The sequence below is a fragment of the Halichoerus grypus genome, chromosome 11 (genome assembly GCF_964656455.1).
Source record: "Halichoerus grypus chromosome 11, mHalGry1.hap1.1, whole genome shotgun sequence".
Taxonomy (NCBI): Eukaryota; Metazoa; Chordata; class Mammalia; order Carnivora; family Phocidae; genus Halichoerus; species Halichoerus grypus.
Genome location: NC_135722.1, coordinates 51600565 through 51621193, shown reverse-complemented (window position 1 = coordinate 51621193; position 20629 = coordinate 51600565). Strand labels below are relative to the sequence as shown.

The window sequence follows — 20629 nt, the reverse complement described above, 5'->3', positions numbered from 1 at the left end:
GTGAGGAAGACCTAACTTAGCAAGAGTAGCAAATAAAGCCTAGGAGCTGACAAAAAACTCAGTGTGTGCATCAACAAGTGCAGTGTTAAGGCCCCAGAAATGAATTGATTCAACAAATATTTACTGGTCTGTACTGGGCCTTATGTGTGAGGAACAGATGGTCGGGGCACAGTCCCTGTTTGGGGGAGCACATAGTCTAGTTGTATGTGATGTAGTGGTGAGGAACAAGGGCTCTGGAAGGAGACTGCCTAGGTTTAAAACCTTCTACCTGGTACTAGCTCTGTTTCCTCATTTGCAAAACGCAATAATAATAGCCCCTACCTCAACATAGGGTGGTTGTGAAGATTAAAATGCACATAAAACTGTTCAGTGCAATGCCTAGTGTGTAGCTAAGTACTTAATAGGTATCTGCTGGTGTTACTAATATTTTTTGTTTTCTTGTTGTTATTTTCATCCAAAGTCTAGGAGATATAGCAGCCCCAGCACACTCTTATAGATCATTTGCCTAGAGAGAACCTAGTCCAGGCCCATACTGTGGTGAAATCCCTAACAACCAGGGTTTGACCACTTTGGCCCATAGGTTCAGCAACCATGTATTCTAGAGCACAGATCGAAAGACATGGAAGATAGGGAATTAGATTTAGAACTAAGCTGAGGATGTGAAGTTGAGATTGTCTGGGAAACCCTTTGATGGGTGATCTTGGTTCCATGGCCCTCTCCTTAATGTGCGATGTCTTCCTTGGGCCTTGCCCCAAATGATTTCATGTTGTCTGGACCCACCATTGATTTTGACCCTTGTTCATCTGAAGGAGACTCCCTCTTACCCCAGCTAGCTGCTATGACCTGCTTTACTTTACCATCTGAAAATGTCACTATCCCTGGTACATAGTAGAGGCTCAGTAATTATGGGATAGTAAGACAGACTAACGGATGGATGGTTGGATGAGTGAGAACCAGTGTGGTTTAGGGAAATGTGTACCAGGTTTGGCCCCACACAGACCTGGATTTGAATCTTAGTTCCTGTGCTTAATTAATGTGTATACTTGGGCAGCTGAGCCTCAATTTATTCATTTTTTTTTTTTTATATTTTGAATCTTTATTCTTTCACTTTGATATATTTATGTTTTCTCACACCATACTATGGTTTTTTGATTACTGGAGCTTTATTTTATTTTATTTTATTTTATTTTATTATGTTATGTTAGTCACCATACAATACATCATTAGTTTTTGATGTAGTGATCCACAATACATTGTAATTTATTCATTTATAAAATGGGACTAGTACCTCATTGCAAGTGGTTATATGGATCTGGAACAGTGAATGTAAAGTGCTTAACCCACTGTGGCTGCTATATTGTGATTACTGATCTTTACCTTTTGAGGGAAGTAAACAAAAGATTATTATCCTCTTTTGAGAAAATTGTGGCACATTTTCTACACAGGAACTTTGCCTCCTACCGAATCTTAGTTTATTTCCTAAGAAAGCTGGCTTTAAAAAGAAAACTGCTTTCCCCACCCTCTCCACTCCTGGCTCCTGCCCCCATGCCACAGGACCTTTAGATTTAACACATGCTGCTGCCTTTGCTCAGGCCACCCTGCTTTCCTGACCAGTGCATAGACCGGTCAGTAGACTGAATGAGCCACAGCTCATTTGACTTTCCAGCAAACCTCCTGAACTGTGACCTCTTTGCTTCCTCCCTTCATCGAGGTGTGCACTGGGTTGAGAATAGGTCAACTCTTTGTCTTCTCCTTGGGACCCGTGACACTCATCACAGTGACCCCATGCTTTGGATGTGGGGGGTAGAGGGGAGGAGGAGTTGGAGGAGCTTCTCCTGAAACTCAACATTGTGTGGGGACGACCTGGAGCTGGGATCACTGCCCTTCTTGCTTCACCAACTCCAGCTGCTCGCCAGCCGTCTTTGACACGCGCCTGGCCCAGCATAGGCCTCAGCCCACACCACAGGTTTCCTCGCTTTTTCCTAAACAATGTAGCAACCCCAAGCCCCTCCGGCCACTGAGACCAGAAAGCCTTAACATCGATCGATGTAACTGTCCTCCCATGCACTGTGACGCCCCACTGTCCTGAAAGCAGGAGCTCATCAAGGTCAGTGTGAGCCAACCTTCCTACATGTGCTCCCACCTCTAATCTAATTACAACCTGATCAGCAAATTAAAATGCGCCTCATGGGGGCTGTGGCTCCAAAGGGAGTTCCATGAGTCTCAGGAGCTGCCACTTTGGGACCACCCTCCTATTCATTTCCTCAGCTTTGTCTGGGAACTGCCTGGTGGAAGGCAGGAAAGGTCTGGTGCTCAGGAGAGGAAGGTGAAGGTTTTCCACAGTAAACCTCCTGTGACCTAGTTTGTACCCTCAGGTGGGAGATATCTGGACAGGGCTGAGACAGTGGCATCTACCATTCTCCTCCATTTCCCACCAAATAAAATAATGATTTTATTTATTCATCCTTCATTTATTCATGCACTCATTCAGAAAGCATCTACTGACCAGTTTGACCCAGGCACTGGGCAAGGAGCTGGGAATGAAAGTCAAGACATGGCCCTTGCCTCATAGTCTAGCAGGAAAGGCAAATAAAAGTAAGCAGGTAATCATGGTACAACATGATGAGGGTCACCTACCCAGGGGTGAGTACTGCATTCTGGATAGACAAATAGGAAGGCATGGACCCAGGCTGGGGGTCAGAGAAGACTCAGTTGAGTTGGTGACCTAGTCCCTGAAGAGCCCTGAAGGTGATGGGCACTAACCAGCTGAAGCAACGGGGGACACCCCCAGCAGAAGGAATGGCACATTTGATGGCCTTGGTGTACTTCAGAGAATTCATTGTTTTTGCTGGGTCCTTAATCCTTCAGTCCCCAAGATCCACTAGATCATCACAGGAATTAGAAGTTCTACAGTTGAAAGACTTCCTGAAGGAATAAACCTTTGGAACAAATGGTGAAGTTCAGTTAATGATTAATAGTTGCTTCTAACTGCTGTATCATATTTCATAGTGTGTCTCTACCACATTTAATTTACTCATTCCCCAATGGTGGACACTTGATTGCCTGCAACTGCCCACTGTCACAGAATGCTGGGATGAACGTCTTCCATGTTGCCCTTTAGGGATCTGTGTAAGAATTGCTCTGGGAGATATATATTCAGAAGTTCTGGGTCATCGAGTAAGGTACTTTAATTTGATAAACTGTTAACAAGATCGCCTTCTAGAATGGCTGCACCAGTCTGTCCCGACAGTGCGTGAACAGTCCCAGAACCCCATGTCCTCTCCAACACATGGCATTTTTCAGCTTTCTAACTTTTGCCAACTTGTGGACTTTAAAGTGATATCTCATTGTTTTAATTTGCTTTTCTCTAATAACAGATGAGCTTGAGGATCTCTTCATATACGTAATAGTAATCTGTTTTGTTTGTTTCTTCCTCTCTTGGGCTTTCTGATCCTAGCTTTGCTGCTAAAACCTGACTTGAGCAAAGTGCTCCCACGGTTTGTTAGCTGCCTGGGAGTCAATATAGGGAAGTGAGGGGCAATGTAGCAGAGGGATAAGCACATGGACTTTGTAGCCACACTGCCCTGGTTTGAATCCCACCTCAACTCCTTACAGCTGAATGATACCTTAGGCAAGTTACTTAATTCCTCAGGGCCTCAGTTTTCTTAATGTATAACCTGCCTCACTGGGTTGTTGTAAAGATTAAATGTGTTAGTATATATGAAGTGTTTAAAACAGCGTGTGGCATGGGGGAAATATACACAAATGTTAGCTCTTATTAGACTGCTGTCTTCCTCCTACTTAGCCACACTCTGTACCCTTGAGAAAATAGATACTTGTACTAGCAGGTAGTATAAACAAGGCAGAGAATGAAACAGTTCTCAGCCTAGGATCCGAGCTCACCGTCACAACCTTAACCTTCAGTATTCACAAGGCCCAGTCTTTTTGGTGAGTCAGCTCACTTGGGCGGAGATAAGAACAGAACGGATTCTGATGGGCATACAGGAAGGCAAGTACAGCTGCTAGAGCCAAGTCATTAAAAGACAAGCCCCCATCCTCTTGGGCTATACACAGCCTCTGAATCTCCAAATTAGGGAAATAAGAGTCGAGATTATCTCTGGTCTTTGAGGCTAATAATGGCATTGGTTTTCTTTCCACAGACCACCAGAGACCAAATCCTGAGCTGGCTCAGAGAATTGCTGGTATTCTTAAATCTTTGCCCAGAGAGAACCTGTGGAGTAGTCAGCATAGATCCCCTGAGTAGAAGTGTTTCCTGTTGTAGAAAAACATAAGTGCATGGAATGATATACTCTTCCCCCTTTAATCCAGCTGTTAAGACCATAAAGGACTAGCCCGTACACCATAGCCTGTGTGGTACCAGCTACCCAAATTTAAGGCAGTAATACTAAACCCAAACCTACTAAAGGGCAGCAACCAGTATGCCAGCATCAGAACAGAGGGTAGGCTGCCGTTGTCCTTTGATAGATCACCTCAAATAGCAGTGTCTGCTTCTCTTTGTGCCATCAGATTCTCTTTTTACTCCTGACCTTGTTACTCCCCTTGTTAGCCAGATGGGCGGGCCAACTTACCATCTCTCCGTGTAAGTCACCTTCTCCCAAATACAGTTCTGAACCTGAGGATTTGTTTCTGCTTCAGGGAAAAGCATCAAAGAGATAGAAATCACTTCATTTCCAAAGTCTCATTGCTGCTCCTGGTTTCTGCTTCTTTTGCCTTTCCTTGACTTCTGATACCTGTATATTCCTTGGTTTCTGGCTGCCTACTTGGTTTGTGACCTACTATTCTTCTTTAGCCTCTAATCCTTAACATCTGACCTGGCTTTTGACTCTGTCTCATATTTGTGCTTCCTGGTCTCTGGCCCTTGGTTCTGTTTTACTCTGAACTTCTTGACACTTGCTGGGCATGGCCAACTGCTAAGCCTGTTCTTACCAGCTTTGCCTTAGCTTTCTCTAACCTGGCTAGCCCCCTACTGTGTTTTTGCTGTGCTGTAACCCATAGGTCCAGGAAGTTCTTTTGATCACCAAAGCTAAGCATAGTCGTGTAGCCCTCTAGCCTGATCTGGGCTGGCTTCTCCAAGAAGGGCCTGATCCCTGTGGAGATCTGGATTAGATGCATTTTAAGTAAGTAATGGCTGTTGGACAGAAAGCCTCCTAGCCATCTGGCAAGGTGTTTGGTGCCACTCTTGGCCACTAAGCAGCCACAGTTCTTCAGTCCTAGCTGTACTCCCACAGTGGGGCTGCTGCCTTTGAGTTTTATTAAAAGTGAAGGGAATCTTCTCTGAGGTTACAGAATGAGTCACTAGCTTGGTTGCTTATCCTCTTTGGCCTCCAAGTTTGTGAAGTGAATTGCGTATTCCCTTTGATTGGGTTAGCAGTCTGAGGGCCGAGCCTAGTCACTGTCTTCTCTCCATCCTACCAGACCACTGTCTGCCCTCCAGGGCCAAGGGCAGCATACTTGGTTGCTTGGACACGTCTTGCAGCCTGCAAATTGGACAGATGGAATCAATACTCACAAACCTGGAGAGGCCCAGGTAGCACAGTTAGTGACACTAGCTGCCTAGAGGGACAGCCTGCCATGGGAGGGGTTGTGATTGAATAGTGATTGGACACAGCAGCTGAGGATTAACCAAATTATGTCCCTTTGAGTTTAGATCGACAAACCTTTCTCACTCGGATTTTAAAACAAGCCACCTTATGCAGAATATAGAAAGAAATGTTGCCTTCTTAACACAGGGCTGTGCCAGCATGAGTCCTGAGTTTGGTGGTCAGGTATACATCTGGTGCCTACTTCCGCCCAGAATCATGTTATTATTACTAAGATTATATGGACAAAGGGAAGAGATCTCTTATTTATGGACTCCTTCTGTGTGCCATGCACTACTGAGTTTTACATGCTTATAACCTGTGAGAGGGGCATTTTTATCTCCATTATTCTGGTAAGGGAATGGGCATCAGAGGTATAGTAACCTGTCCAGGATCACAGACAGTAAATGATAGAGCTTTGATTTGAACCCAGATCTTTCTGTGCTTGTTATAAAATGTGCTATCTTCCCAATTTAAGTGTCTCAATTCACATTTCTCTTGACTTCCCCACAGCCCAACCACAGGGTCAGGGACATGGTAAAAATAATAACCAATGTTTCTTGAGCACTTATTATATGTCAGATGGTGTTCTAAGCACTTTACATGCATTAACACAGCCATGTGAGCCAGATGCTCTTTTTATCCGTGATAATTATGAGATTGCAAAATGATGTTCTAATTTCATTGTGCCTTCTACATTTATTAGTTGTCATTCTACAGTAAGGAAGAGCTTTCCTTTCATCCCATTAACTTACTTATTATCAGTGTGGAATTATGGAATCTTTTTTTACTCAATGGGTTATAATCCATTACTGTGATTACTCATGTTGATGCTCAGATTGTCCCAGATTTTAAAGCCAATGTTCTTAATCTCTATACCATTGCTACCTCTCTAGCAGATATTTTTTCTCACTGCCTTCTGTGTTGGTTTGCCTATCTATAACAGCCTTTTTGTACCCTCTTGGCTTTTCATCTTCTGGGAAACAGAAAGACCAATGCCAGTTTTATCCCAACTATGTGTAAACTAAGAGCAGATACATCTCCAAGTGAGAACCTGACAGACTCTGCTGTGAATTCAATATCTGAGTTTTAGACATGGATTTTAGCTGCTTAGAGATCCTTCTCACTTCTCCTTAGGATTGTAATCGATATACTGGATAGATTGCCTATGAAAGGTAATTCTTAAGATCCTTTTAGGTAAGGTGAATAGACACCTGAGACTCAACCTGACCATGTTAGATCAGTTGTAGGAGAACCTCAGCTACGTGGGAGATGGATTCTGGTTCTTTAACTTACCTGTGAGGACTGTGTGTCTGTGTACATAGGAGTTATTAAAATTCATCCATCCATTCAGCAAATAATTGAGCCAGGTTCTATGCCTATTTGAAGGTAATGAAATTCAAGCCAGTTGGTACAGGGAAAACCATCAACACTGCTGATTACAGATATTGAAAAACTAACAAAGAAGAGAAAAACTAAAACTATAGTTTGACTTTTTAATAGTTATGATAGGGTAATTTTTTGAAACGCTTACCATTACGCCTTCGAAAGCATTAACAGTTCTGAAGGCCAGTAAACAAAAGATTAACATACTAAGAGAAAAATGGTCAAAGGACATTATGAAAATACAGTCAACTATTGTGATTCATGAAAAAAGAAACATGACTACTAAACATTTATTTCTTAAGTCCAGCCTCATTAGTAATCCGAGAAATCCAAGTAGAGATGGCAGTGTGATTCCATTTTTGCTTACCAGACTGACACATGATAAAGAAAAATAAACACCCTATTTTGTGAAAGGAAGGCACAAAAGTTACTCTCATCCTTCTTCCTTTGCTAGTAAAAAAAAAAAAAAAAAAAGGTACAATCTTCCTAAAATTCAGTTTGATAATATTTATCAAAACCCTTAAAAAGGCTTACACTTTTGGGGCACCTGGGTAGCTCAGTCGGTTAAGCATCTGCCTTCGGCTCAGATCGTGATCTTGGCACCTAGCTCCCTGCTCAGTGAGGAGTCTGCTTCTCCCTCTCCGTCTGTTCCTCCCCGCTGCTCGTTCTCTCTCTCTTTCAAATAAATAAATCTCAAAAAAAAAAAAAAAAAAAGACTTACACTTTTAAAAGACCTAGAACTTAATCTCCTAGGAATTTATCCAAAGGAAATAATCAAATATGTGTTATTGAAATATTAAAAATAATCTAATGTTTTACAATAGGAAATTGGTTGAATAAAGTATACTATAGTAGAACACTGTGCAGCTATTAAAAACAATGTGGTAGACAAATACTTAAAACATGGAAATGTTGGGGGGCGCCTGGGTGGCTCAGTGGGTTAAGGGTCTGCCTTCGGCTCAGGTCGTGATCCCAGAGTCCCAGGATCGAGCCCCACCTTGGGTCCCCTGCTCAGCAGGAAGCCTGCTTCTCCCTATGCTCCTCACCTCACTCACTCTCTCTCGCTCTCTTGCACTTTCTCAAATAAATAAATAAATAAAATCTTTTAAAAAAAAACATGGAAATGTTGGGGCTCCTGGTGGCTCAGTCAGTTAAGCATCCGACTCTTGGTTTTGGCTCAGGTCATGATCTCAGGGTTGTGAGATCCAGCTCTGCATTGCACTTAGCGTGGAGTCTGCTTGAGATTCCCTCACTTTCCCTCTCCCTCACCCTTTGCCCCTGTCCCCACTTGCATATTTGCATTCGTGTGCTCTCTCTCTCTCGTAAATAAAATCTTTATAAAAAAAGTGTATGTTTCTATGTGTTTAGAGAGAATTTATGTATGATCTTATTTTTGTAAATAAAAATATACATACATTAAAAAAATGGAAAGGTGTTATATATACTAAAAACATTTTCTTCTTTTTAACTATTTATAGTGTCTGAATTTTTTATAGTGAGCAGAGTCTTTTTTGTTTTTTGGTTTTTTCCTCTTAAGGAAAAAAGAAAGCATTAGCAGGAATATGCCCTAATAGAAGGGAAGTGGACTTCTATATGGAGCACTTCCTGGGTCAAGCACACTAGGTTTGGTGCTTTATAAATTTACCTAATTTAACCTTATAACAAGTCTGTAGAGGCTCCTGCCTCTGGTCCTACTCCCTCCGATCCATTCTCACACAGCCTCTGGAGTGATTCTTCAAATAGCAAAGGTTTGGAAGGAAATACACCAAACTATAAATAGTGGTTACTCTTGGCATTTAGATTGAGGAGATGGATGTAAGGGAAGACTCATTTTTAATTTAATATTTCAATATGGTGTGCATTTTTCTAAGGCGGTATATTTTTAAGTGGGGAGGAAAAGCATATGTTGTCAAGTCACTTCCCCTTAAGCCCTTCAGTGGCCTACCTCCCTCCCACAGCTCTCTTCCCCTTATACTCTCTGCTCCAGTGCTATTGTCTACAGGTAAAGCCCTGTGCTCTTTTGCCTCCAGGATTTGTGACCGCATTGAGGCCTCCCACATCACCTTCCAGGTCTGGCTATGCAGCCTTCCAAGTCTTAAGTTCCTTAAATACCACATCCTCTGGGAGGCCTTTCCTCTAAATTTTTTTTTTATTATGTTAATCACCATACATCATTAGTTTTTGATGTAGTGTTCCATGATTCATTGTTTGCGTATAACACCCAGTGCTCCATTCAGTATGTGCCCTCTTTAATACCCATCACCAGGCTAACCCATCCTCCCACCCCCCCTCCCCTCTAGAACCCTCAGTTTGTTTTTCAGAGTCCGTAGTCTCCCATGGTTCATCTCCCCCTCCGATTTCCCCCCTTCATTCTTCCCCTCCTGCTGTCTTCTTCTTCTTTTTTTTTTTTTTAACATATAATGTATTATTTGCTTCAGAGGTTCAGATCTGTGATTCATCAGTCTTACACAAATCACAGCGCTCACCATAGCATATACCCTCCCCAATATCTATCACCCAGCCACCCCATCCCTCCCACCCCCACCACTCCAGCAACCCTCAGTTTGTTTCCTGAGATTAAGAATTCCTCATATCAGTGAGGTCATATGATACATGTCTTTCTCTAATTGACTTATTTCGCTCAGCATAATACCCTCCAGTTCTATCCACGTCATTGCAAATGGCAAGATTTCATTCTTTTTGATGGCTGCATAATATTCCATTGCATATATATACCACATCTTTTTTATCCATTCATCTGTCGATGGACATCTTGGCTCTTTCCACAGTTTGGCTACTGTGGACATTGCTGCTGTAAACATCGGGGTGCACATACTCCTTCGGATCCCTACATTTGTATCTTTGGGGTAAATACCCAGTAGTGCAATTGCTGGATCATATGGTAGCTCTATTTTCAACTTTTTGAAGAACCTCCATACTGTTTTCCTGGGAGGCCTTTCCTGATCCCCTTGGTTTCCCACTGTACATGGTACTACTATTACTTCTTTTTTTTTTTTAAGATTTATTTATTTATTTGACAGAGCATGCGCACAAAAGCAGGGCGAGCATCAGGCAGAGGGAGAGGGAGAAGCAGGCTCTCCGCTGAGCAGAGAGTCCAATGCAGGGCTCGTGGGGCTCGATCCCAGGACCCTGGGATCATGACCTGAGCCGAAGGCAGATGCTTAACCAACTGAGCCACCGAGGCGCCCCAGTACTTCCTCCATCATAGCCTTTACCACACATTGCTATAATTTCATGCTGAATTCTTGATATTCCCAGAAGATCATAAACTCCATGAGGGTGCAGACCCTAGCACCTACAACAGTGACTACAACACAGTAAGCATTTGATAAGTGATTGTTGAATATTTACTTTGTATTTTGTAGTTGTGGAAACCTAGCCTTAGAAGGGTGTTAAATAACTTGACCAGAGCCACTCGGCTAGTCAGTTTCAGAGCTTTCCTTGTCTTTTACACTGGCAGAGTTTCCATTCTTTCCCCTGTACCACTCACATGAGCAGAAGCAGCTCTAATCCCCAAACATGCTTCAGAATCTGAGTCTCTACTTCCTAGGCCTTTCCAGCTTTGGACACTTCTGTCTTTCTGATTTTTTCCAGTGTGGTGCAGATCCTGCTTGCTGCTGGTGCTGACCCAAACCTTGGGGATGATTTCAGCAGTGTTTATAAGACTGCCAAGGAGCAGGGAATCCATTCTTTGGAAGGTAAGCACAGACCACCCTGTTGTTGTGAGCACTCTCCTCCCTTTGGCTTCTAGGCAGCCTTGCTCTGTGTCAGCTCTACCAGCAACTCAGAGTGAGAGCCTGCAAGTCCCTCATCCTCTGGGAACGCATGGATAACCCAGAAAGCTTGGAACAGACACCCTTCACAGTCCCTTCTGGCTCTGTCATTTATGTCCCTTCAGAAGTCTTGGGGAATAAGATAGAGGCCTGACTTCATGACCAGAGCAGGGAGTGGGGGATACCTTTCACCTGGTGTTCTCCTGACAGCACCTCAGCCCATAGAGCCTCAGGTGAGTGGATAATGGAGCAGGTTTCCATAAAATAATTAAGGCAACTGCATGGAATGTGGCTTTGTTCCTCTTCTACTTCCTGCAGACTTAACCTATCCCATCCCTGTCCCAGAACTAGAAAGCAGCCTCACTGGTTTCCTCTGCCTCAGAAGTCCCTCAGTACTACTCTGAATACTGCTTTTTTCCCCTTCTATATGCAAAATGAAATTGTATCTCTGGGATTGGCCCTCAATTTACCATTATGACCCAGGACAAATAGTGGACCTTCTCTGTGCCTTGATGTCTGTGCTTATAAAATGGGGTGGTCACCTGTGCCTCCTGAGGATGTTAATGTGGGTTGTTTGGACTTCAGAAGAAAGAGGTGGTGTGCACCTGTATCACGGTTCAGTCACATGTCTGTCAGAGGGTACTCAGGCAAGTCAGTCTTTGCTACTTCTGGTGAGTGGTTCTTCAAAAGTGAGGTATAGAAGGGGATAGGTTGTTTTGGCTACAAACAGCAGTGAATATTTATTTTACTTTTGAGCTTTTGCTTGTTCATACTGGCCCCCCTGCCTGTCCGTTATCCTGTGTCACTCAGAGGCTGCGATAACCAGCCCTGTTTCCAGCAATAGGGCAGCTGAGCAGTACTGCTCTCGGGTTGGCAGTGATGCCAGGAGGACAGACAGCCATGCCGACTGCCTGAGGGTCAGAACATTGACTGAAGGGAGGTCCAGTGAGGCGAGCAGTGCACTTGGTCCTCAGAGCTGTCAGTGAGGCTGCCGGACCGACGTAGCTGTGGTAGCCCACAGCAGAGGTGTGCTTGCTGCCCCTGCGAGGTTTCTCAGGTCAGCAGCGTAAGAGCAATGTCAAGAGCAGCAGAGCATTGCTGCCCAGGGGAAGTGTGGAGTTGCCTTCCCCCTGCCTGTCTACCTCTCTAAACCTGCTCCTTCTGTCAAGCTCCACTTCTGTGGCTGGATCCTCCACGAAGCCTTCCCTGTCCTTGGCAATAATTGCCCCCAGCTGCTCTTTTGAATGTTCTCTAAATCTTGGCCTTTATATGGTTATTTGAACTCTCATCTGCCCATATGTCTTTCCTCTCCTGCTCAGCTGACAGTTCTGTGTGCAGGCCATGACCTGTGCCTCCTTGGATTCCCCACTGAGTTGGAGGAATTATGTTCACTTTGTGTTTCAGAGGAGAATTTCATGAGTACCAAACTTGCCCTATATTTGCAGCCTGTTATGTGGAGACTCATCATGTGGGTTGTCTTCTCACTCAGACATAGCATTACTGTCCTCAGCTCGGTCTTCTGTCCAGGTGCTCTCACCAAAAAGCAAAGAGGAGTGTTTGCTGAGGGGGCAGAGCCAGGTGGAAGGGAAGGGATTATTTGAGTGCCTTATCATCTGCCCTCGGGATCCCAGCAGGGCTCAGTCATTATTTTTGATTTCCCAGAATCCCAGAGCTGTGAAGCCGTGTAGGCCAACCTCTGCTGTCACACCAGTCCCTTTCCCCTGCATTTAAGTTTTATATCTTTGTTCTCTCCAGACTGATGCTCATATTCAACATTCTAGATCAGTAGTCAGGAAACTTTTTCTGGAAAAAGCTGCATAGTGGCTTTTAAGCTTTGTGGGTCAGTTGGTCTGAGTTGTGAGTACTCAGCTTGGCCACCCTAGTGCAGAAGCAGCTGTAGACAACATGCAACAAATGTGCATAGGTATGAACCAGTAAAACTTTACCAAAATGGGCAGCAGGCTAGATTTGGCCCATAGGCTGTATGTGCTGACCCTGTTGTAGGTATTTTCTTTTTTCTTTCTTCTTTCCTTCCTTTCTTTTCTTTCTGTCAGCCTCCTCTGAACTTTTTTAACTTTTACACTAGCCAGCCTACATTCTAGATAGATAGGTAGATAGACAACAAAAATATTGGAAAAGGCTATTATATTCCTTATGAAATAAGATAAAAAATATTAAGTATCTCTTCTTATTTTGTATGATCTACAAATTTAGTGAGTAGACTTTCTGTGGATTCATATATTTACATATATTTACATTCACATATTATTCATATATTTATATTCCTACCTAGCAGACAGTGTTCTAGGCGTTGGTGAGTTAGACAGGCAAGATCCCTGCCATCATGTACTTTATGTGCTAGTCTTTGGTTTAAATGTTTATAAGGACTCAGTTCAGTATGGAGCCTTGGAGCATGTAATCATCACAATTTTGAAACATTACTCAACATTCACAGCTGTATCCACCAAACTTCATTTTTTTTTTAGCCTCCATTTCTCATGTTGTCCACAAAATTTTAAGAGATTTTCTTAGGTTTCTTGCTAAAATAAAAATGTGCTTTTAGCATTTGTCATATTTTTTTGCCCAATAACCCTTTCCCCAAAAGATACTAAGTTATTCTGGTATGGTCTTGTCTTGTCCTTAGGGAGCCCACACTGATACTCAGTAATTACCTAAGTGTTTAAGAACCACTAAAAAAAATACATTCTAGAATTTTGTCAGAATTATTGATGAACTCACTCTTCTGTAGCTTGCAGGATATGCCTGTCTCTGCATCTTTTTGTTGTTGTTGTTGTTGTTGTTTTGGGTTTTTGTTGTTGTTGTTGTTAAATTACAGACTGCACTGCCTGCCACAGTTTCCAGCAGCTTATCCAGTTTTCCCTGGCGTATCAGTTTGTATGTGCTCTGCCCTCCAACTTCATGTGCTCTAACCCTGAAAAGTCACAGTCCTTTAGAATCATTCCAGGGCTCTCCTCTCTCCTTACCAAGCCTTTAGCTCCTTCTTAACCAGATTTTTCTTTTTTTTTTTTTTTAATTTAAAGATACTCCGCTCTTTCATCCATTCAGCCAATATCTGTTGCCTACTGTATCTAGTTCTAGGTCATTCTCATTGGTGAAGTAGACAGGAACCAAAGAATCCTGTGGTTCTCTTACCTTTGGATTGGACAGACTTTTTCACAGGAGGTACCTGACTTACAGGATGTGTGAGTAGGGTAGAAAAGAGCAAGAGTGCTAGCCCTTTGCCAAGAGTGTGTCTAGGCAAATTCAAAGACAAGTCACAGGCTCAATTGGACAGTCCTTTACTATTGGAGCAAAGTCCGTGCCAGGTCCATCAAATTTACTAAATTTCTAATAGATATTTCTGTGGGCCTTATACTGTGCTCAGTACTGAAAGGAGGTGGTGAGTTGTCATTTGTGACCTTGGCAGGACCTCCCTAAACCCCAGTAATATATCCCTTTTCTACCTTATCAGTATTGTGAACATCAAGAGATAAAGTATATGATGTGTGAATTGTAAAGTGCTCTACAGTTGTAATTGCTCATTAGTTTTATTTCTTTATAATTCAACATGCATTTACTGAGTGTCAGGCACTCTGCCAGATGCTGGGAATGTAGAAATGAATATACATGGTCTAGGCCCTCAACAGTGTTCCCAGTCAAGTGAGAAGACAGACCTACGAACAAGGTACCACAGTACAGATGCAAAGGTAGATGTACAAAGAATGGAGATAGCACTGACATAGGCAGTGATAAGCTCTACCTGAGGGCAGGCTGCTGTCTGGGAAGTGTCATAGTGTAAGTGACTTTGAATTGGGTCTTAAGGATGAGTGGGAGATTGCCAGGCAGACTAAGAGGGATGGATCTTCTGGGTAGAAGGAACAACACATGCAGAGACATGGGGTGGGTGGGTGACAACAAGTGGACTCATCTGCCACAGTGCTGAGGAGAATAGCAAGAAGTGAGACTAGAGAGGGAAGCAGGGTTCCGCATGATAAGGACATTGTAGGACAGTTCTAGGGTGCTCACACTGTTTTTGAAGGTCATTGAAGGATTTTAAGCAAGGGGTGTCAGTTTACATTTGCATTTTAGATGGATCATTCTGATGGGGTGAGGGATGAAATTGAAGGGGAGAGATTAGCAGTGGCTCTTGACCTTTAGGGGATGATGGTCCCCTTTGAGAATTGGTTGGGAAGCTATGCTCCTCTCCCCCAAAATGCACTTATAATTTCTGGGGATTCCTAAAAGTGATCTTTGGAAATTGAGAAATTAGATGTTAAAAATATTAAGAGGTTGAGTTCTTAGCAGAATGTGGGAATTGATGGAAAAGGAGGCATTTCATGGTGACATCCCAATTTCTGATTTGGTTTAACAGTTGGATGTGTGGGTCTGGAGTTCAAAGGAGAAGTCTGGCAGGAGATAGGGATTTAGGAGTCACCAGCTGGGGCGCCTGGGTGGCTCAGTCGTTAAGCGTCTGCCTTCAGCTCAGGTCATGATCCCAGGGTCCTGGGATCGAGCCCCGCGTCAGGCTCCCTGCTCAGCGGGAAGCCTGCTTCTCCCTCTCCCACTCCTCCTGCTTGGGTTCCCTCTCTCGCTGTGTCTCTCTGTGTCAAATAAATAAATAAAATCTTAAAAAAAAAAAAAAAAAAAGGAGTCACCAGCATTAGCTTGGTAGTGACTACAGTGGATGTGACTAAAATTGTCCAAGGAAAAGAGTGAAGGTAAGAGGTGCGGGGACAAGCTCCTCACTCAGGGTACAGCGTCTAAGGTGTGAGAAAGAGAGAGGATCCAGGGGCGCCTAGGTGGCTCAGTCGTTAAGTGTCTGCCTTCGGCTCAGGTCATGATCCCAGGGTTCTGGGATCGAGCCCCACATCAGGCTCTCTGCTCAGCGGGAAGCCTCCTTCTCCCTCTCCCACTTCCCCTGCTTGTGTTCCCTCTCTCGCTGTGTCTCTCTCTGTCAAATTAAAAAAAAAAAAAAAATCTTTAAAAAAAAAGAAGAAAGAGGATCCAAACAAAGGTACCAAAGGTATCAGAGAAGTTCCCTTGTTTTCTCTCAAAGAGGCTCTATCTGTTCTACCTGCTCAGAACAGGCATGGTCTAGAAAGGAAAGAAACTTCTGTGACCTCCTTTCTGATACTTTATCATCGGTTGCCCCATTCCTAGCAAAACCCTTCTGATTTACATATGGCCATTGCTCCTTAGCAAGAAGCCTGCTGGGCACATTACAGTATTCCCTGCCCTTGTCAGGGTTGGTGTTTCTGGGCAGAGGGCAGGTCAGCTGGTGCAAGTGACACAGGAATGCCTGGCATAGAAACTGTGTTGGCCTGACTGTTCTGTCCATCCTTTTCAGCCCCCAAGAGTGGCATCTTGAGAGGTATAATGGTGTCCTGGAGAAAGGTCAGATGTCAGTGGTAGGCAGTTATCTAAGCTCTGTTTGTCTAAGTTCTGTAACTTACTAGCTGTGTGATCTTGAGCAAGTGATTTAAGGTTCTAGAATTTCTGTTTTCTCCTCTGTAACATAGGCATAACAATACCCATCATACAGGGTTGTTAGGATGACTAGAGATAAGTATCATGTGAAGGATGATATTTGATGAAGAACATCTCTATTGAGGTGGATTTTCAGTCCGTGTAAAGTTGCCTTGGAGGTACTGAGCAACTCATCACTCAAGGAGCATTGACAGAGGCTGGATGTCTGCCTGTCAGGGATTCTGTACAGGGGATTCTTGCCCTGGGTCATTGGATAATATGGCTTCCAAGGCCCCTGTCAGCCATGTGATTTCTAAGGTCTAGAAGCCCTAGGCTCACCATTGGAACAAGTGATGTACTTATAAGTGGGATTTGAGCTGAGTTTCGGAGGCCAGAAAGAAAGTGAGAAAAGAAAAGCTATTCTAAGCGGGGGCACAGCTTGAGCAAAGGCACATAGAGGGGACACATGTGGAGAGGGGAGCGTGGAGATCACTGCTGCTTCTCTACCAAGTCACTCCCTGATCTTGACCACATTCCATTCAGTGCCTTGATCCCCATCCATGCCCACTCCAGGAGAGTTCCACTTGTGGCTGGCGGATGGGTGGTGGGTCCCAATCCTCAGGTGGAGGAGACAATAAATGAATGGTAACAGTAAACAAGTTGCCCAGCCAGGGATGCCGCAGGCTGCTTGTAAGTAACTGTTATAAACATTGGGTGTCTGGGGCTGTCAGAAACGCAAGCGAGCGCTCTGAGTGCCTCTCATACGTACAATTAAAACAATAAAACACGGCAGAAACATGGTGAGAACAGGATATAAATCAGCTTCTCTTCTCAGCTCCAAGTGGTGGCTGAATAAAGATGAGTCGTGTAGAAGCTGGGTTGGCATAGGAACCTTCTGGGGCTAGAGGGCCTGACTTGCCAGGCTCTACCTCCCAAGGCCAACCCCAACAGTCTGGGCAGTCCCCTTCCCACAGCTCCAGGGGCTGTGGGTCCTGGCCTGCTCCAGCTGACCTCCCCATCTCTGTGTCTTCAGATGGGGGACAGGACGGTGCAAGCTGGCGCATCACAAACCAGTGGACAAGTGCCCTGGAGTTCAGGAGATGGCTAGGAGTTCCCACTGGCGGTAATGGAATGGCTCTCTATAATATTTCTCCCCTTCCCTAGGACATGCCAGGGAGTCATCTCATCCTGGTTCATCTATTCAGTATAAGTTAACTGCTCAGCACCCACCGTGTGCCCAGCCCTACCTAGGGACAGCAGAGAGAATGTATGCCCTTGGAGAGCATAAATTTAGATGAAAGTAATTATGCTCCCAAGGACATAAGAATCACCTTAAGAGCTTATTAAAACACGGATTCCTGGGCCCCACCCCCAGAGATTCTGATTCAGTGGCTCTGGAGTGGGAACTAAGATTTTGCATTTCTCACAGCTCTCCAGTCTTTGAGTCGCATGATCTAGACTACAGATGTTAGTTCTGGCCATGGGCTTGAGCTGCTTTTAAAAACTCATCTGGGCCTTCTCCCCGGAAGAGACCTTATTTTGCCACTTTAAGCTTCACTCCTCGCGAGGTTATGTGCTCATGCCATGGTATTATAGGTCGTACAGAACACATAGTAGCTGTGACACCTGCAGCGATTTTCTGCACCTCTCAGAGCCTCTGTCTCCTTACTTAGAAAGGTTATCAGTTTGTTTCCCGGAGCTAACTGAACATAATAATAAAATAAATAAATAAAATAAAGGTTATCAGAAGAGTTAGAGATAGCATATTTGTCCCTAACCTAAAACCTAGAATATAGAAGGAATTCCACTAATGTAAATTTCTGTCTTTCTATCATCATCATTATCCTCATCATACTCTTGTGGAACTTTATTCAGACTCTTTGACATGGCCTTCCAAATGCTTTTCAGTGGTAGCAAACTGTTGTCTGTAGAGAGCCAAACATTATATTTAGAGTCAGAGGAGTGGCTTAGCCATCACCAAACTGTGTGACTTTGGGCATTTCTCTTTCTTTCTCTGAGACTTGATTTTTGCATCTATAGGGAAGAATATTTCCTACACCATTGGCTTATTATAAAGATCAAATTGAAGTACTTATGAAAGCACTTGAGAAAATACAAGGTGTATTGCAAATGTGTAAGGTACTAGCAAGAAAATTAATTAATAATAATAATAAAGATTGAAGACTTGACCAAGACAGTATTTGACAAGTGTTCAGTCAGAGGTACAGATAACAAGGACTACCAGAGCTCAGAGAAGAGAATCTCTGGTTGAAGCAGTCAGAGAAATAAAATGGTATCTGAGCCCCAAAGTATAAGAAAGTTTTATGGAGGGCCTGTAGGTGGGTACAGTTGGGTGTGAAGGGGTGTGTTATATCCCAAACACCGGGAAACAGAAAAATGTGTGTCAGGCTGTTAAGTGAACTTGTTCAGGTGAAGCATCTACACAGCAGATTTATCTTGAAGAGTAATGAACAAAAGATTTGGCATTAGTGCACTGGGGCCAGATCAAGATGCTTGGACTTTGTCCTTTAGACAGAGAGGGGCTCTGAAGGTTCTAGAGGAGAGGGCACCACAGGAGTGGATCCCTTCCAGGGTGGAGAAGCAGGGGAGGTGGTAATAGGATGGCGATGATAAGACCACTGCAGCAGCAGGTAACATGGACTGATACGGTGTGCCACAGCAGCCCTGTGATACGGGCACTAAAGGAAACTGAGGCAGGGAGAGGCAGCCAAATGCCAGCAGAGCTGTCTCCTGCTCATACACAGAGCCCAGCAACCACAGCAGCCTGTATGTGCCTCACACTTAGCCCAGAACCTCTGCTTGTCCAGAGGCTTGGGAAGGCTGGGGAATCTGCCAGGCCAAAAGCCGTTGGGGCAAGTTATTATCTTTAATAATGTCCCTGCCTCTTCCTCGTCACTGTCACAGCCTTGTCGCACCTCCAGGGCCAGTGGTTCTACATCTCATTTCTCAGCGGTGCCAGCTGCTAGAGTCACTAGGATGGACAGTGCACTGTCAATCCATCATGCTTGTGTTAGCCAGCTTCAAGGTGAGATGTGTCAGCCAGTTAGGCTAATTGTTTCCCTCCTTTTAGTCCTCTAAACATATATATATATATATATATATATATATGTTTGACTAGGAGAGGGAGATAGACTAGTTGACATGTTTTATTAAAAAGAATAAATTTGATACATTTATAAAAATAAGGAAAAGTGGGATGGGGTGGCGAAGAACTAGTCCTGTGATTTTTAACTGATTTACATATTTTGTGTATAAATATTTTTTCATCAAAAGTTCCAAATCAGGGATGGGTCCCACACACCACACAAAATATATTAGAGACATTTATATGGATAGCAGGAAGGGAGACAGAGGGCTGAAATTTTCCAGGCACCCAGTGATTGATGGGGACTGAGGCTCCCCCTGACGCTTTATTGAGTTTCCGATGATTATCTCTCGCTGAGACATTTTTTACAGATGACGGTCGAGCTGTCACAATGGACCATGGGGGAAAAAAAAACAACAATAATAACACTTTAATCTTTTTACTGCACTGCTCCCTAGTATCTCAGATTCATCTTCCCTGACGCACGCAGTTCATTATTCTGCCCCTCCCTGGATGGGAAATAAAGGCAAATAAATATATATGTAGACACACTTACCCACATACATACACACACGGACTGGATATAAAAGAGACCACCTCAAAACCAGAGAGAGGCAGAATTTATTGTTCTTTTTGCAAGTGTTGAGGTTTATTAGTAGAGATGCTGGGTTGGCTTGGAATTGGCTATTAATTACAGCATTTTGTATTTGTTTTTTATTGTGAGTTTTTAACATTTTGAAGAAAAGGCAGAGGAGAGGCAAGCAGGTGTAGAGATGGGGAGCACAGAGGGACTGAGTTTGGCCAACCAAGTAGCATAACTGACTGAAAGGCAGAGAGGGCAGGCTCCTCCTCTTGTTGCCAGCCCTACCTGGAGGATCCCTGGAGCTGAAAGATGGGATGCTTTGGTTGGGATGGGGGCAAAGCAGGGGCAGTGGGGAGAAGTTAAGCTCAGAGTAATGATAGGCCACCTCAGAGGGACTCTAAATAGCTGTGACATGTTACTGCTGTGAGACTTAGAAGAGATGGGAAGAAGGGGAGGGTCAAACAGGGTGTTGATGGGCCTACAGACAGCAGAGTAACGCATTCTTAAGAGTTTGTCCCACTCTTTGAATTTGATAGTGTGAAGGTGACACGTGGGCTGTGGGAAAGCTCCACCTGGGTCTGTGGTCAATGAAGGTGTCCTGGGGGCACCTGGCTGGCTTAGTTGGTGGACCGTGCAACTCTTGATCTCAGGGTTGTAAGTTCGAGCCCCACTTTGGGTGTAGAGAGTACCTAAA

At 43.9% G+C, this 20629-nt stretch overlaps 1 protein-coding gene across 3 annotated transcripts in view; it reads left to right on the top strand.

Annotated features, from left to right (window-relative positions):
• CLPB (ClpB family mitochondrial disaggregase) overlaps positions 1-20629 on the top strand; it is a 141122-nt gene that overhangs the window by 40008 nt on the left and 80485 nt on the right. For 2 of the 3 annotated variants that reach the window (XM_036119444.2, XM_036119446.2), the window contains exon 4: positions 10602-10705. In XM_036119444.2, coding sequence (XP_035975337.2) covers positions 10602-10705 — 104 coding nt within the window. Of the gene's footprint in view, positions 1-10601; positions 10706-17279; positions 17370-20629 lie in introns of all 3 variants that reach the window. The other variant, XM_036119448.2, reaches the window with a different exon arrangement.